This window comes from Ailuropoda melanoleuca, chromosome 12 (genome assembly GCF_002007445.2).
Source record: "Ailuropoda melanoleuca isolate Jingjing chromosome 12, ASM200744v2, whole genome shotgun sequence".
Lineage (NCBI taxonomy): Eukaryota > Metazoa > Chordata > Mammalia > Carnivora > Ursidae > Ailuropoda > Ailuropoda melanoleuca.
Window position 1 is genome coordinate 4,747,952 of NC_048229.1, and position 17,221 is coordinate 4,765,172.

The 17,221-nt window shown below is 55.2% G+C and overlaps 1 protein-coding gene across 8 annotated transcripts in view; it reads left to right on the forward strand.

Moving 5' to 3' along the window:
- SCARB1 (scavenger receptor class B member 1) overlaps nt 1-17,221 on the forward strand; it is a 97,781-nt gene that overhangs the window by 3,826 nt on the left and 76,734 nt on the right. For 4 of the 8 annotated variants that reach the window (XM_034639652.1, XM_034639650.1, XM_034639651.1 and 1 more), the window contains exon 1: nt 291-644. The exons of 1 other annotated variant lie outside the window; for it this stretch is intronic. In XM_034639652.1, the coding sequence (XP_034495543.1) occupies nt 338-644 (307 nt within the window). In that variant the 5' untranslated portion in view covers nt 291-337. Of the gene's footprint in view, nt 1-290; nt 645-17,221 lie in introns of those variants that run through there. 3 more of the 8 variants (XM_002913142.4, XM_034639658.1, XM_034639656.1) reach the window with 2 other exon arrangements.

The window sequence follows — 17,221 nt, forward strand, 5'->3', positions numbered from 1 at the left end:
GGAGAGGAGGAGGGGCAGGGGAAGGAGGGGGAAGCGGGAGGGTCAGGGGGGCTGGGGGAGGAGGGGGATGCAGAAGGGGAGAGGGAGCAGGTGATGGGAGGAGGGGTGCAGGATGAGGGAGGAGGAAGAGGAGCAGGGAAAGGGAGAAGCGGGGAGGAGGGGGGGAGAGGAGGCAGAGGGGGAGCCAAACCCCACCAACACCACTGCACGCCAAACGCAGGGATCCCCCCGCCGCCTCCCGCGGAAACGGAAGCGAGGGTGTGGGGCCAGAGACTACCCCCGCNCGCCCGAATCCTGGTGCCCAGGGCGTCCCGGGGGCGGTCCGGCCGCGCCGGCGATGGCGCATAAAACCTCCGGCCACCTGCCGGGCCGCTCCTCCGTGCGTCGCCGTCCGGGCCCCGCCGTGCCGCTGCGGTCCGCGTCCCCGGAGTCGCCGCCTGTGTCGCCTGTGTCCCGTTCCCCGTCCCCCCCAGGCGCGGAGCCGCGCGAGCGCCGGGCGGGAGCCAGGGCGCGCAGACATGGGCAGCCGCGCCAGAGCGCGCCGGGCGGCCGCGGTGCTGGGCTTCACTGGGCTGCTGTGCGCCGTGCTGGGAGCCGTCATGATCGTGCTGGTGCCCACGCTCATCAAGCAGCAGGTCCTCAAGGTGGGTGAGGGGCGCCGGCCGGGGCCCGCGCGGTCGGGGCTGGAGGGCGCAGGGCGCCTAAGAGGGCGCGCAGCCAGAGGGCGGGCGAGCGGGAGCCGAGATCTGCGCCCTGGGTCGGGGCCCCGGAGCACCGGGAATCCAGAGCGCATCGCGAGGGACAGCTGGCCGCTTCCGCAGGACCCTACCCGACCCAGGCCGAGGTTGGGGGCGAAGGGGGCATCTAGGGCCTTTCCTGGAGACGCAGGCCCAGGATTGGGGAGGCCTGAATGAGAGACTTCACCCTAAGGAGTCAGGTGCCCAGGACAGGCCTGGAGTATGAACACATTAAGGTGCTCCTCTTCTCGCCTCTTGACTACAGCAGCCTGAGGCCGTATCTACTAAAATTAGGGCTGCACTTTGGCTGTTTCCTGTGAGCCCAGGACGACAGGAACCTTCCATTCATGTGCTTCTGTGAGACATGGGTGCCCGGGCCTCGGTAGTAGGGTGCTCACCAGAGCACTGTGTGCTGTTGAGAGCGTCCCCATAGGAAAAAAGCCCTTCTCAGAGGCCCAGGGCTGGTCCTCCCCCAACATTGCCTTGCTGATGCAGATTGGAAATGATAAGCTGCTTTCTCCTTAGATTCCCACAGAGGCGGCACAAGCCCAAGGCTGCATAACAAAGGCTTTCCTCTGATCTTAACCTTATCCACGATTGCCCTTTCAACCACGGAGACAAATTAGCTGGCCTCAGACCGTCAGACTCTGCCCTGGGTGTCTGGACAGCCTGTTTAAATGAGCTGGAGTTGAGGAAGGCCAGGGACACTTCCTAGAATCACAGCATTTCAGGGCTTTGAAGCCAGAGACAGCACTAGCAGTGTGGGGAGGGGAAACTGAGGCTTGCCTTGCCCAGATACCGAGCAAGCATTGATAAAGATGTGGATAATGTCACTTGCCCGTTGACTTCTCTTTTCCCCTGAGCCTGCTTCTGGAGGTGGATTTCTTAAGAATGGGACTTGTCCATGTTTCATGTCTGTGCCCCCTGCCTAGTACAGGATGCCTGGGAATGAATGGATCACTGGATGAATGAAGGATACAGTCTGCTTACAGCTGGCTGCACCTTCTTGGGACCTGGCCGTCTTTAAACATGGTGCAAGGGCTGGCTTTTCTCAAGGTCTCTGGGAATTATATTGGCCACACTGTGTCTTTTTTTGTTTGTTTTGTTTTGTTTTTCAAATCTTGTCCCTTTAAGTCCTAGAGTCTGATTCCAGGGAGGTCCTGGCTGATGGTGACCCTGAGCCCTGAGTTCCTCTTCATGTTTTTTTGGCCTCTGGGGATGGTGAGAGAAACTTGTGTGGGGTCACCTCAGAGCGTTCGAACTGCTTTGTTTTCTCCCATGGTGGCCGAGGGTACACTTTCCAGAATAGCTGTGAGAACTTCACCTCAGTGAAAGCCCGTGATATTGTGGTTTCTGCGAGTTGTGCCTCCTGGAGACAGTGTCATCCAGGTGGTATAAACATGGGGAGCCATCATGACCCAGTGCAAAGAGCCTCTTGCTTTGGGGTGTGAAGCTGGGTGGCATTTATAGTTGTAGAATCTCGTTGGCCCCATCATTCTTGGACTGACTTCAGGGTGATCTCTTATTTTTTTATTTTTTATTTCTTTCTAAGATTTTATTTATTTCTTAGAGCGAGCAAGAGAGAGAGAGCATGAGCGGGGGGTAAGGGGCAGAGGGAAAGGGAGAAGCAGACTCCCCAGTGAGCAGGGAGCCCCATGTGGGGCTCGATCCCAGGACTTTTGCATCATGACCTGAGCCAAAGGCAGAGGCTTAACTGCCTGAGCCACCCAGGTGCCCCCAGGGTGATTTCTCTCTGTGGATGTTGGTCAGTTCTGCGCACATCTAATTCCACACCCTAACTCCAAGCTTCCAGAGCGGAGAGTGCCATCGTCCTCAGTTGTCCGGAACCTAGAATTTCCAGGCTTAAAGTTGAGCGAGAGCCAGCCAGCATCCTCTGTGAATCTCCCAAAGATGATTGGTTTGGGTCTGAGTGGCGTGAAGACAGGAAGGCAAGCCCAGCCTCCGACAGCAACTACTTGGGCAGCCCCAGCCGAGCCCTGGCCAAGTGCCTTCCCATGGAAGAAGAATGTCTGTGTTCAGGGGACCGAGTGGGTGGGACTCGCAGAGAGGGAGGGACTGCCTGCTGGTGTTTTCTTTGGCTGCACGTGTCCATATGCAACTTGAATGGGAGGCCTTGTGCTTTGCTTTCTATTTTCTTATGCTTTTTGGCTAACTAAAGAAGTTGCCTATAAAAGACATGAATTCTTGCTTGCAAAAAAAAAAAATTCAAACGTAGGGAAAAAAGTTCCCTCCATTTTATTCCCTTCCTCAGATAATACCACCTTTGTTGGCACATATTATCTTTCTAGAACTTTATCGATGCCTACATCGTGAACATGTATTTATACACATTAATACATATTTTTTGCATATTTGGAACTATACTGCATATGAATATTCTGCAGTTTGCTTTTCAATTCACAGATAGCTCTTGAAAATGTTTCCATGTCACAACAAAGAGATCAATCATATTTTTTTCACTGCTGCATGGTATTCCTTTAAATGGCTATACCGAGTTTCTCTACTGACTGGTAATTTCCTCTGTCTCAAGCAACTGAACTGTGAGTGCCCTGGTCCGTACCTCTCCGCGTACATGTTATGAATACTCGCACAGGGTAGATTTCCAGAATAGAAACCTCTAGACCACAAAGCACGTTGAGTTTGAATTTTGACGGTTATCGCCAAATTGCCTTTCTGAAAAGCCCTAGTGTCTGTACCTCCATCAAGAGTATGAAAGTCCCACTTCCTCCACATGTCTGCCCTCATTGGAGATTATTGTTTTATGATCATTTTGTTGTTGTTGTTCATCTGATGGGTTTGATTAACATTTCTCAGGCTGCTGATGGGGTTCAATAGGGAGGTCATGCATTTTGAAACCCCGTGTCAGTTTCCAGAGCCCAGGGCTGCAGAGCTGGCCGTGCCATTTGCTAGCTGGGGACCTCACACCACTCAGTTCACCTTGGAGGCAGGATTTCTTTCTTCAGCTCTGAGATGGGTCAGATGTAGTTTGCCTGCCGGCAAGATGAAGTACAAAGGCGATTACATGTGTGTGCAAATACCTTGGACATGCCTCATTTCTTATTTGACTCTGACCACAGCCTTGAGAAATCGGTTGAGGGGCGCCTGGGTGGCACAGTGGTTAAGCGTCTGCCTTCGGCTTAGGGCATGATCCCGGCGTTATGGGATCGAGCCCCACATCAGGCTCCTCCGCTATGAGCCTGCTTCTTCCTCTCCCACTCCTTCTGCTTGTGTTCCCTCTCTCGCTGGCTGTCTCTATCTCTGTCGATAAATAAATAAAATCTTTTAATAAAAAAAAAAAAAAAGAAAGAAATCGGTTGAGGTGGTGCTTTTGTTCCCTCCTACAGGTAAGGAAACTGAGGCATAGCAAAGGTCCGCAGCTTGCTGGGTGGTTTGTATGGCTCGTGGCAGCGGTGGGCGAGACCCACAATCCCGAGTCGGGGTCTGTGCTTCAGTAGGGGCGTAGGAAATGAAGTGGGAGCCCTTCATCCAATGGATTTCTAGGCAAAAGTTGGAAAGAAGGGACTAGACGTGTATGCTCTAGCACAGATAGTTGGCAAAGTATAGAACTCATTGGAAAAAAGCTCCGGTTACAAAATAATAAGCTGTATTTTCATTGGGTGACTGCTGGTGCACATACAATCAGAAAAGGGGTGGAGGGCCACACGTTGGACTGACGGACTGCTCACTCTCAGGCAAAGGGAGCGGATTGGGCTGTGGGTGTGGGCGAGGGAAGCATACTTTATCTGTAATGCTGCTGCTTTTTTTGATTTTTATATATTTATTTATTTAGATATAATTTATTTATTTGAGAGAGAGAGACAGAGCACAAGCAGAGGGAGCGGCAGAGGGAGACAGAGAAGCAGACTCCCCACTGAGCAGGGAGCCCGATGTGGGACTCGATCCCTCGATCCCAGGACCCTGGGATCATGACCTGAGCTGAAAGCAGGTGCTTCACTGACTGATCCACCCAGGCGCCCCTTCTTTTTTTTTTTTAAACCAAGAGAACATTCATGTGTTATGTATTTAATTAAAAATTCGTAACGAGGGGCGCCTGGGTGGCACAGCGGTTAAGCATCTGCCTTCGGCTTAGGGCATGATCCCGGCGTTATGGGATCGAGCCCCACATCAGGCTCCTCTGCTATGAGCCTGCTTCTTCCTCTCCCACTCCCCCTGCTTGTGTTCCCTCTCTCACTGGCTGTCTCTGTCTCTGTCAAATAAATAAATAAAATCTTAAAAAAAAATAAAAAAAAATAAAAATTCGTAACGAATCCATAGCTTTCCTGAAAGAATGGCTGAATGCATTAGACACACCAGCCGTGGGAGGCGCACAGCAGAGGTGCCCTGTGGACTCACGTTGCTGTGAGAGGTCCAGGGAGAGAAGTGAGTCTCATTCCTTCTACTTTCCCCCAGTCAGTAGGTAGGAGTGCACAGGAGGCGTCCAGCTGGAATGCGCTAAGGAGTGCGATCGGGGGGCGCCTGGGTGGCACAGCGGTTGAGCATCTGCCTTCGGCTCAGGGCGTGGTCCTGGAGTTATGGGATCGAGCCCCACATCAGGCTCTTCCGCTATGAGTCTGCTTCTTCCTCTCCCACGCTCCCTGCTTGTGCTCCCTCTCTCGCTGGCTGTCTCTATCTCTGTCGAATAAATAAATAAATAAAATCTTAAAAAAAAAAAAAAAAGAAGTGCGATCGGGAATTACCGTGGGCCAGGCAGTGTTCAGAGCCTCTTTGTGAATGCCGTCTTGCTTAGTCCTGGGAGAATTCTGTGATGCTTCTCGTTATCGTCATCAACAGTTAGGGAAACAGAAGCTTTGGAGAGTAATTTGCCCCAGGTAACCTTCCTGGTGTCTGTGTTGTGTGTGTGTGTGTGTGTGAGACAGTATCCTGGAAGAAAATGCCAGGAGAATGGGGACTCTTGTAATCACTGCCTAGAGCTAAGCCTGGCATACATGGTCCTCCATATTTGAATGGATAAGGAATGCTCGGTCCAGGTCCCTGGTGGTACATTTCCAAGTTGCCAGGTGTCTCTGGTCCAACAGGGAAGGCCCAGCAGTGGGAGGGGCCCTTGCTGCAGCTGGGCCCCAGGGGAAGCGGCTCATCTCTGGGCCACCATGAGCTGGTGTGCCTCTAAGCCAGGAGGGGAGCTGAGTCCCTTCTGCTGTCTCTAAGTTGGTTTTCTGGTTGGAATCAGCTTCGGGTGTTTTAGCCACAAATTTTTTCAGCTGCTGAAGGCTTCCCCAATTTGTGTTTCCATCTCAATAAGTGTGATTTGCTCATTTGCTCCCCCAAGTGTAGAGGTGAAGATCTTGGGTCATCCTTGATATGGTCTATCAGCAAATCCTATCGGCTTTATCTTCAAAGCATATCCGAATTTCAACCCCTTCTCAACATCACCACTACAGCCTTCTCCATCCACTGCTTGGACTGGTGCAGTAGTCTCATCTCTGGTCTCCATAGTTGGAGGGATCCTGATAAAATACTTGTCAGATCATGTGTCCCATCAGCTGACAACCCTTCGAGGTCCCCTATGTTACTGTGAGTGAATACCAAGGTCCTCTCAGTGGCCTGCGGGCCCCCACTATCTGGTCCTCCTTCCCTCTCTTACCACCTTGTCTTTGCCCCCCTGCTCACCTGCCACCCTATCTCCTTGATGTCCTTGAGCCTGCCAAGCCTGGTCCCACCACAGAGTCTCTGTCTTGCTTGCATTGCCCTCTCTCCAGAAGGCTCACCCCCCGATGTCTGTGTAGCTTGCCCCTCATGTCCCTAAAAGTAGCCTCCGTTGTATGTTTATTTGTGTGGCCTCCTTCTCCCTCCTGAGCCTGGATGTCTGCCGGGGCAGGGGCTGCATTGTCGCTCTCACTGCAGTGTCCCCAAAGGCCAGAGTGGCGCTCACATTCGTGGTCGGATGGCGGAACAGAGAGCTGGTCAGCGTTTTGAGGTCGGGTTGTATCCTCTCTCCCTCCACAAGACTTGGACTCAGACTCTATTTTGCTCCCCCTTCCCTCAGCAAGAGCCACCCAGAGAGCCTCAGGAATGTCCTGCCCTGCCCCCGGGTGGCTTTGTGCCCTCTGGCAGATCTCCTCTGCCCATCAGTTAAAAGGTGGGGGTTGATGACAGATAAACGTTAATGAGCACTTCTTATCGGCCGGTCATCATTCTAAGTGTTGTATGCGTAGTAAATCATACCGTGTAGCATCCAAATAGCTACTCTTGCCTCTCTTTTACCCAGGGAATGGGGAGCACCGCGCCATGAAATCACTTGCCCCAGGTCACACGGCTGACATGGCACGACCAGGGTTTCAATGCAGGGAGCCTGCTGCCTGGTAGACCCTGTCCTCCCTGCTCTCTGTGTTTCTGAGCAGCTCGGGTTAATGTTTGGCAGCAGGGCAGGCCCTTCCTGTAATCTCTGTCTGGGTTGACCTCCCCTTCTGCTTTCCCTGCACGGCCAGTGGGCAGTGGGCTCCACTGCAGGCCTTTCTCCTCATACTCACCTCCCCCAAACGGCTGCTCCCGAGCGCCTCCTGGCTATGTTCCTTCCAGGGCCGGCGGGCAGACCAGGGTGTGTTCTAGGATCGTAGCTGCCGAGGGCCGCTGGGAAGGGTGGCCGCTCTCTAGCCTGTAGTCCCAGCGACCTCCGGGGTGGGCCCTTGCCTCTCCCTCAGGGTCGGCTTGGCCAGCTCTGCACCTGTGCCAGCCCCGCTTCCGAAGCTCTGGGAAGCCCCGGGGTCACAGACTGGCCTCTCCGGAGCCCCGGACAGCGGGGTGTCTCCTGCAAGCCCCTGCCCCTGGCCATGTGGGGCCAAGCCGTGGACCAGCTCCACGCTGGTGGGCGGGCAACGCTCCGTGCTCGGGCGGTTGGGATCGCAGGTGCGCCCCCGCTCCGTTCTGTGCTGCTTCCTCTTTGCCGCAGGGGCACTTCCTATTCCTCCCTGCACACTTCATCTCACTCCATGGTGACAGCTGGAAACCACAGGCTATTTTTAGTGTCCCCGAGTCAGGTTTAGTTTTCCTGTCTGGTTTCATGAGGGGGTGTGTGTGCACACGAATGTGGATGTGTGCACGTGTGTGCTGATTGTGCATACACACGAACTCATGTTGGTGTGTGCACACACATACGTGTGACCACGTGCTGGACCATGTGCACACGTGTGTCAGTGTGTGTCAACAGGGAGCGTGGTATCCCTGTATGGGCACATATGTGGACACGTGTGGACATACGTGCACACAGGTTGCTGCACGCCCACATGTGGTGGCACAGTACACGTGGTCCTCGTGTTGGCACACATGTGTATGTGTGTGGACTCATATGCATAAGTGCTGGTGTGTGCACACATGGTGGCGTGCATGGTCACACAGTGCACACGTGTTAATGCGTGCCCACACGTGTTGGGTGCGTGTGTGCATGCGTGGTGACATGCCCCTCACCGTCTGGCCTTCCGTGGGCTCGGCATCAGGAGTGTGTTCCATGTGCCCGGCTCTTCCCGTTCCATGGAACGTTCCCCGTCCCTTCCTGGAATGACTAATACTTGCCGTGCCTCCACTCAGTGATTCAGTGTGATTAGCTGGAACTTGGTGAAGCTCGATTACCTGGAATCACCTTGTGCTGGCCTTCCTCTTGCAGCACTGACACACGAGTGAGTCACGCATTAGTGTCAAACCCTTGCTCGGTGCCGTTTCCCGTGGGCCCGTCCCGGCCGCAGTGGAGAGCCGGCACAGGCCTGTCTGCACCGTCCTTGTCCGCGGCCCTGCTGGTGGTCGCTGGTCCTAGGAAGGCGATCCTGTGTCCTTGGTCGGCAGCGGAGAGCCCCCTGGTTCATCAGCAACCCCCCAGGGCTGGCTTCTGCCGCGAGGCTGACACAGGCAGACTTCTGGTTTGCGATCTGAGAGCCAGAGGACTCGGTGGAGCAGCGTTGGGCCCCTGCCCTGCTCCATGAAGAAAGATCCAGGAGCTTTGGCCCCCAAACACATTTACTGTGCAGAGAATTTGATTGTGTGCCTAAGCCGAAAACAAAAATAAAACAAAACAAAAGGAGACGTTCTTTTATGTACCTCATTTCCCTCCCCCTTTTCAAACGTGACCTTGGCCTCCACTGGCCCTGGGAGTGGCTGGCAGGAGCAGAAATGCAAAGAGAAGCAAAACAACACAAACAGTCCATTCTTGGCTTCGGAGCTTTAAGGGCTCAGCAGCTGGCAGTCACAGGGCAACTGGGGTGACTCTGATCCTGATTTGAAGCTGCTCGGTCTGCCCAGAACCTCCCTGAACCCAGAGGTCCAGGACCCTGGTGGCCCAAGGCCGGCTGTCGGTGTCTTGCCTCCTTCCCCCTCCCCCCACCCCACCACGTCTTCCTGTTCACCAACAGCCTCGTGCTGGGGACGGGGAAGGAACAGGAGTGGCCCGACCCTTGTGTGCTTCCTGGCATTTTGGGTGAAGTTCCTTCCACCTTTTCTGGAAACTCCTAGAAGGACTCTTGAGACACTTTAAATGTCTGTTCTCTGCCTCCCTGGCTGGCTGCTGTTTGTCTCCTGTGTTGGTGCCTCCTTATCTCCCTGACCCCTCGCCTGTTGGCAAGTCCGGGGGCTCAAGCCTTGGACATCCTTTCTGGGTCATGCATTCCCTGGGTGAGCTCAGCCAGTCTTGAGCAGTAAGTGGCATCTATGTCCTGGCTACTCTCAAATTGATATCCCAGGTCCAGACCTTTCTCCTGAATTCCAGCCTCCGGCATCCAGGAGCCAGCTCTGTATCTCAGTCTGGGTCGTGGAAGACTACCTCCCCCTGCCCGACTCCTCATCGCCGCCCCCGGACCCCGTTCCCTCTGGCTGTATTCCTGTCTTTGGCCGTGGCTCCTCTGGCCTCTGGCTGCCCAGGTAGAGAGGCCTGGACCCAGCCTTGATTCTCGACTCTCTCTCTCACTTCCCACACTGGACCATCAGGACGTTTATGGCTCCCTCTTCACAGTATATCCAGAATCCCACAGCTTCCTGCCACACCTGCGGCTACCACCCCGGTCAATGGGGCCACCAGCTCTCACCTGGATTCCTGAGGGCCTCCCCGTGTCCACCGTTGCTCTCTGGCCGGGTTTTCTCCCCACAGCAGCTGAAGGGAACCTGCGACATTTGCAGTCGGGTCGCCACCCTCCTCTGTTCAAAACCCCGCAGTGGGCCTGCCCCATCCCCCTCCTCAGAGTCAAAGCCGCACCCTTATGTTGGCCCTTGAGGCTTGCACCACCTGCCCCTCACCCCTTCCTGCCCTCCCCTTCGCACGCCAGTCTTCTGGCCATTCCTGAGACATACTGGCACGCTCCAGCTTAGCTCTTCCCTCTGCCTGAAACTCTCCCCTGAGGTGTGTGACATGCTCTCCCCCGTTCCTTAGGGCTTGGCTCAGATCTGGGTGCCCTTGGAGGCCCACCCTGACCTCCCTTGTTTGAATTTGCCAGCCCCCTCCTCCTTTCCTGGGGCTCCGACCCCTCCTTACCTGCAGTTTCTTCAGTAGCCCTGTCACAGAGTACACCTGTGTATCGTGTTTGTTTGTTGTCTCTTTCTCCCCACGAGGATGTGGGGCCCGTGAGGGCAGGGACCTTGGTTTTGTTTGTTGCTGTGTCCCAAACACCTGGAATGATGCCTAGCACATAATCGTGGGTTCTCAAATATTTACTGAATGCATGTTTAGAAGACGAGGGTGGCTTCCCAGGGAGGTTTGTGACTAGTGGCAGGTTGTGGTCCTACGCAGGGATGTGGGGCTGGCTTCCCTCCGCTGCACGGGCCCCCACTGCAGACATCTTGCCAACTTCCTCACCGTGCTTTCTCTCTCGCACCTTCTTGCCACCCTGCTGTCCGTGCTCTGTGCTGCAGCCAGAATGCTCTTTAGAAAATGCAACTTGGATCATTTCACTACCCTGATGAAAAACTTCTCGCGGTGGATAGGAAGCCTGTCTGTCCCCATAGCCTGTTAAATCCCTTCTTCACGGACCCCTGCCTGCTTCTGTTCTCAGAGTTCTTCCCCTGTTCCAGCCCCACAGGCCTTTTTTTTCCAGCAATGCACCCATGTCCTTTCCCGCCCCAGGGCCTTGGCATGTGCTGTTCCTGCTCTGCAGAATGCTTTTCCCTCCCTGGCTCTTATGCTCTTTTATGTTTCAGCTCTAATGTGACCTCCTGAAGAAGATATCCCCTGACCACCAACCCTCCCCATGAACCCCACTTCCACTGTCTACCCCATCGGTGTTATAACCACCCCATGTTACTCCCTCCCAGTGACTGGGTGTGTCCCCCGGCTGGGCGTTGATGTCTTCTGATTGACCCCTTCTCTGTCCCAGCATGACTTACAAAAATGTCATCAGGGCTGTCTGTGAGTGCTGGGTAAAGACACAGCACCTGTCCTGGCTGGGGGGCCAGGGGAGGTGGGGAGGCTGGTCTGGAGCCCCTTCCTTCTGCCTCCTGGAGGGAGCAGGGATCCTGATGTGTGGTGTGGTGGCCCCAGTGGGGGAGGGCGGCTTGCATGGGGAGGGGCGTGTTTCCCTTCCTGCTACATTTAAGCTGAGGTTCGGCATCAAAGTGGAGTCACTTACGGGCCATCTCTTGGCTCCACCAGCAGAGACTGTGTGAGGCTGGACGGGGAGACTCCTGTCCCTTCTGCTGATGTTTTACTCTGTAAGGGATTGTGGAGGTGACTCACCCATGCAAAATCATTTTCCTGCACTCAGGGAACCACCTGTCGACTGGGTTCGTGTCAGCCTGGTGAGTGCAGAGGGAGAGTGTGTGTGTGTGGGGGGGGATTTCTCATGGTCCTGCTCTTCTTCCCGTGGGTCCTGAATGCAATCCTGCAGTTAAAGGTTCATTTTTTGGGTATGTATGCTTCCATATCACTCACTGGCATCTCTCTCTGGGGCTCAGAAAACAAATGATCATCTGTACCATTGGGCTGCTTCGAAGATCCCCAGAGGTCTCCAAAGGGAACCTTGTGGAGGGACCTTTAAGGGTGATTAGAGAATTTTCCTAGTGGCTGGGAAAAGTTGCGCTGTGTGAATGCTCATTGGCTCTGATTGGCTGGGCTTGTGTTACGTGCTCCTTCCTGAGCCAGTCACTGTGGCTTGAGAAATGGACTGCTGTGATGGGTCAGGCTTGGATCACATGCCCATCCCTGGAGCTAGGGAGGGAGTTTTTTTTTTCCCCAAACAGCAGGGAGTTAGGTGGGTGGGGTGGTCACCTATGTGAGAAGGAGGTGAGGTAGGGGGATGGGGTGTTACCAGAAAGGGGAAAAGGTGACAGGCAGCAAAAAACGGTTGAAGGGCCCTTTGCCCCAGAAGAGCTTCCCCTTTTCATCTCATTGCCTCAGTGATGCTGGCAATTCCAATGTTAGAGATTATTTTGTTTGGCTTCATCGAAGACCTCTTGAGGAGGTGGCAGCTTTCAACTAACTGTTTTTGTCAGGAAAGGTTTCACAATCTCTCAGATCTTTAGATCTAGAACTTGGGTTTTACTCAACACCTTTTAAATTTTTTCCTTTGGGGAAAACAAAACCCAGAGGGAGCAGGGATTTACATGAGGCCCCAGAGCAAATTAGCAGTGAGTGCTGGCAGGGCAGATTGTCCCAGGTGAGCAGAGGAAGTGGGATGCTGGGTGGAGGCCAGATGGGTCAGGGAAGCAGGGCTTGGAAGAGGCTGAGCAGTTGCAGGAGCAAGTCCTTAACTAGTGTCCTATATCCCTGTCTGCCCCACATCCTGGCGGCAGGATTGGGAGGGGGTGTTTTTTTATAAACTGGGAGCGATGTCAGAGCTGGAGTATGCCAGAGTTCAGACGTTGTCTGCCCTCGTGGGAGGCTCCCCAGGGCATGTGCTTGAGGGGAGGGTGGTGAGCGAGGGACGAGCCGGAGACCCTGTGGCCTTTATCACAGTCTGCCCAGGTACAGATGGGAAGATTGATCTGGAGTCCTTGTAGCCAGCAGGTGTATTCTGCAATGTGGCTCAGCACACCAGTAAGCAGGAGTCCCTGGAGGAACGGCTGCCAGCCTGCTGGCCCTTGCCCCAAACCTTGGGACATATCCTTGTTTAGCTAGGACAGTGTGGAGGTGTGTGTGGGAGGGGCCTGCCCAGACAGCCAGGCCCCCGGGGCCCCTGGGAACATCCCTGACAGAGTGCCCTGGGTGCCTACATGGTCACCTTCCATCTGCGTGACAAGCATGGGGCAGAGAGGAATGTTGGGAGCTGGAAGGTTGTGCTGAATGAGGGGGTGCAGCATGTTGCCGTCAAGGTCAGTGGTGGCCTTGGGGGTGGCCTTGGGTTCTTTCCAGCCCTTGACCAGGGTATTGGCATCCAGGAGATTAGGTGGACCCAAGAGCATGGGCTTTGGAGCTAGACAGTCCGGGTTCAGATCCTGACTCCGCCACTTGCCAGCTGTGTGCCTTTGGGCCAGTGACTTAACATCTCTGTGCTTTACTTCTTGCTCTGTAAAGTGTAACGTCCTCTCTAGGGCTCTTAAAACGTGGAGGAGTTGGCATAGGTAAACCACTCAGGATAACAGCTTAGAAGTGTCACGTAAGTGTTTGCTCTTGCCATTGTCTTAGCCTTATGGACACGTGCAGATAGAGGGATTAGCCTGCCTCCGTTTCCCCTAAGCTGGACCGTACTGTGCCCCCTTTCCTGCGTCTTGCTGTTCTCACTGCATTGTCGCTCTCTTCTCGAACTCTTCCTGGCTCACCTGGGTGGCTCTCACTAGTCTGGAGGCCTGGGAAGGCTCCGCTGTGTGGATGTCCCAGCCGTTCCCACAAGGGACCATTCAGCCCCGTAAAAGCACCGGACAGCAGCCCCTGCGTTCTTTTCCCACCCGAGGTTGCTAGTTCGAAAAATTTCAGTTCGGAGAAATTGCCAGAACCGTGCGGGGGACGGATGGGAGCCCTCTGCCCAGCGGTGCTGATTGTTTGCGAGGAGACGAGGCCAGTTTTCTTGGCAGGATGCCCTTCGATTTGGATCTGTACGATTGTTTCCTTGTGAGTGCACGTTTTCTTCCAACAGATTCCTTCACAAAAGCCTCCTTGTGTGACTCGGATGGGAGTAGAGCTCCTGTGGTTCAGTTGGGGTGGGTGTCTGGACTCCCCCCAGCTTGGCAGCCCCACCCGCAGCAGGCTGGAACCCCAGGGAGGGTTTGAACACCCCTGTCCCCCCACCCGGGACTGCAAGAGCCAGTGATTCCTTCCTGCCCTGCCCTTCTCGCTCCTTCCTCCACCTGCTTCCTATTCTCCCCGCTGTGATTCCTCGCCTTCATGCGAGGCACCAGCTAAGGCTCGTGGATCCTTCCAGCCTCCTCTGTGGGCCTGGATTCCCCCTTCCCCTCCCTGCCTATGGACTAACGCCCCCGGAAGCATGACCGCCTGTGGGCTGGGCCAGACACCCCCCTCCTCCTCTGGGCTGGAGAGCCGTGGTAGGGGGGGTCTGGGAGGCCAGAGCGGCGGGTGGGGGCTCCCCTCTGTCCTGGGGCCCTCGGCCCATCCCTCTGAGTCCTGCAGAAATCCTGGCCCTTCTGGCCGCTGGGCTGGCGGGAGAGGTCATGCTGGCCCTACTGGGCCCCGAGCCCACTGCAGCCGGAATCCCTAGGCAGCTGCCAGAGCCTCTCCATCCCCGGGACTCTGTGCAAGCGCCTGTTCCCAGGCTTCCTGGATTCCACCCACTGCAGCCTCCTGCTTCCTTGTTGCAGCTCAGCAGTCTGGTTTCTCTCTGGGGTGAAACAGGACGCGTTCAAGGGAGGTGTCTAAGCCACACGGTGGAGCAGAGGCCTCCCAGAAACACCTGTGTGCTCACCCCCAGGGGGGAAGGCCCTCCTGCACCCTCCAGAAGCCCCCGCAGAGGAGACGAGACTCGTTCCCCGCTGGCTTGGCTTCCTGTGCCTTCCCCCGTCTGCAGCCCTGATCACCCGACGCCGAATTTTACTGGAATGCAGTTAAACCGCTGTGGTCTGAATGTCCGTTTTCCCAAAATCCAGCTATTGGCAAACCTAACGCCCAGGGAGATGGTATGAGGAGGTGCCTGGGTCAGGAGGGTGGGGCCCTTATAAAAGCATTAGAGCCCTCTTATTTATTTATTAAATACTTTATTTATTTGAGAGAGAGAGAGAGACAAGCAGACTCCGTGTGGAGGGCAGGGCCCGACATGGGGCTCGATCCCATGACCCTGAGATGGTGACCTGAGCTGAAATCAAGAGTCAGACGCTTAACTGTCTGAGCCACCCAGGTGTCCCCCATGAGTGCCCTTTTCGGAGAGTCCCCAGAGAGTCTCTTGCCACTTCTGCCGTGTGAGGACACAGCAGAAAGCCTACGACCCAGAAGTCAGCTCTCACTGACCGTGCTGGCACCTTAATCTCAGACTTAGAGCCTCCAGACGGTGAGAAATAAAGGTCTATTGTTCATAAGCTGCCCTATCTAAGGCATTTTGATCTCGCAGCCCAGATGGACCAGGACAGAAATTGGTACCCGGAGCGGGGTGCTGCCGTAAACACACCTGCACCTGGGGCTTTGCAACTGGGTCACGGGCAGAGGCTGGGAGAACGTGGGGTGCGAGCTGGAGGGAGCCTACGCTGCTGCGAGCGAACCATTAAAATCAATCCTGGCGAGGGCTCAGAAGGAGGAGAGGGGAGCTGGCGAGAGCCCCCATCTTCTTAGGGAGCACCGTGGTGGTCGGGAGCAGGCTGCAGTGGCCCGCGGACGTGAGGTCCTGCTCGGAAACCGGAGGAGAGGCCATCCTTGAGGGAAAGGGGCAGGGAACGTGTCTGAGCTGTGTTTGCCTTCTGGTGTCTTGGGGCAGGTGGGGCTCTCGGGTGATGAAATTGGACACCTGAACACAGGCTGGAGGGTGTGGCTTGGCTTACGCCTGTGCTCCTAGTGAAGAGCCAACAGAGGGGCCACCTGCGGATCCTTCAGCAGAGGAAGGCGGATCTCAGACATTAGGAAACCTCTCAGCCTATCCATGGCGGAGACAACAAGAAAGCCGGTTCGGAAGAGAAGGCCAAGGGTGTGGCTGATGACCGTTTGATAAAGGGATCCGTGTGGGTGTGAGCCAGACTTCATTCACCCTTGTGGGAAGACAGCCAGCTGGAACCGAAGGGGAAGGACAAGGAAGGAGTGAGGGAAGGTGGCTGGAGATCTTAGATTTTACGGGATGGACCGTGGGGCTGTCCGGCCGCCTGTGTGCTGTTCCTGAAGACAAGATCAGGACCCCAGGAATGAGTCAGAGGCCATCGGGGGGAGTATTTTCCAGCCTCGGGGTTTAGTGTGGTTTGCCCCGTTGGGTTTTGGGCTCCCCTTGGACCCGTTCTCCCTCTTTTCTCCTTTGAATGGGACTGTTGAACCTGGGCTTGCGGCCTTGCAGAAGCTGGTAACATGTTTGATCTCACAGGCTTCAGGCTGGGGCCTCGCTCGTACCTGATGTCGATATTTAGATGAGGCTTTGGACTGGGACTTCTGGGTTGATGACATGTGAGGAGGGTTTTGGGTTTTGCGGGGCCAGTGTCGGAACGCTATGGTTGGCGTGACTGTGTTCCCCCCAGATTTCTACACTGAAAACCTGGTGCCCTGGGTGATGATGGTATTAGGTGATTGGATCATGAGAGCCAAGCTGTTAGGTGTCACAGATGGGATTAGTGTCCCTTATAAAAGAGACCCAGGGGGTCCCCTGCCGCTTCCCCCATCGAGGACACACTGAGAAGCCTGCCGCCAGAAGGAGGGCTTTCCCCAGACCGTGGTGGCACCCTCAGATTTCCAGCCCCCCCCCCCATAAGAAATAAAAGTCTGCTGGCTCTAAGCCACTCTGTCTGTGGCATTTTGCTCTAACAGCACAGCCCAGATGGACTGGGACCCACGTAGATATTCTTTAGTCTGCTTTTGCTTCTTGTTATGTTCGTGAGATCTGGCCTTGGGGTTGCAAGAAGCCACACCCGATTTTCACAGTCGTGCAGTATTCCACGAGGCCGTCTGGGTGTCTCCTGTTCACGATGGCTGGGGTGCCCACGCCCGTGTTCCCAGAGGGCCCGCAGCCGGGGCAGGGCCACTGGTCCCGGTGTGTGCCTCTTCGGCTCTGCCCAGACGTGTCAAGCTCATTCCCAGAGTGGTTGCGCCAGCGCTCACGCCCCTCATGAAGTTTTTTATTTAATAATTTATGGAGGTGAAGTTCACATCATGTGCAATTAGTCATTTTAAAGTGATCGATTCCGTGGCATTTAGTGCCTTCACAGTGTCGTGCTGCCATCGCCTCCATGGGCTGCTAGGACAGTCCCGTCCCTCCGAAGTGAGACCTGCTCCCCCTTAGCGTCACTCCCCCTTCTCCCTTCCGGCCCCCCAGCCCCCGGTGACCCGCAGTCTGCTTTCCGTGTCTGTGCACTTGCCCATTCTAGACATTTCTCACAAATGGGATCTTACCGTCTGCGTCCTTTGCTGTCTGGCCGCTTCCACTCAGCATCATGTTTTCGAGGTCCGTCCGCCTTGACAG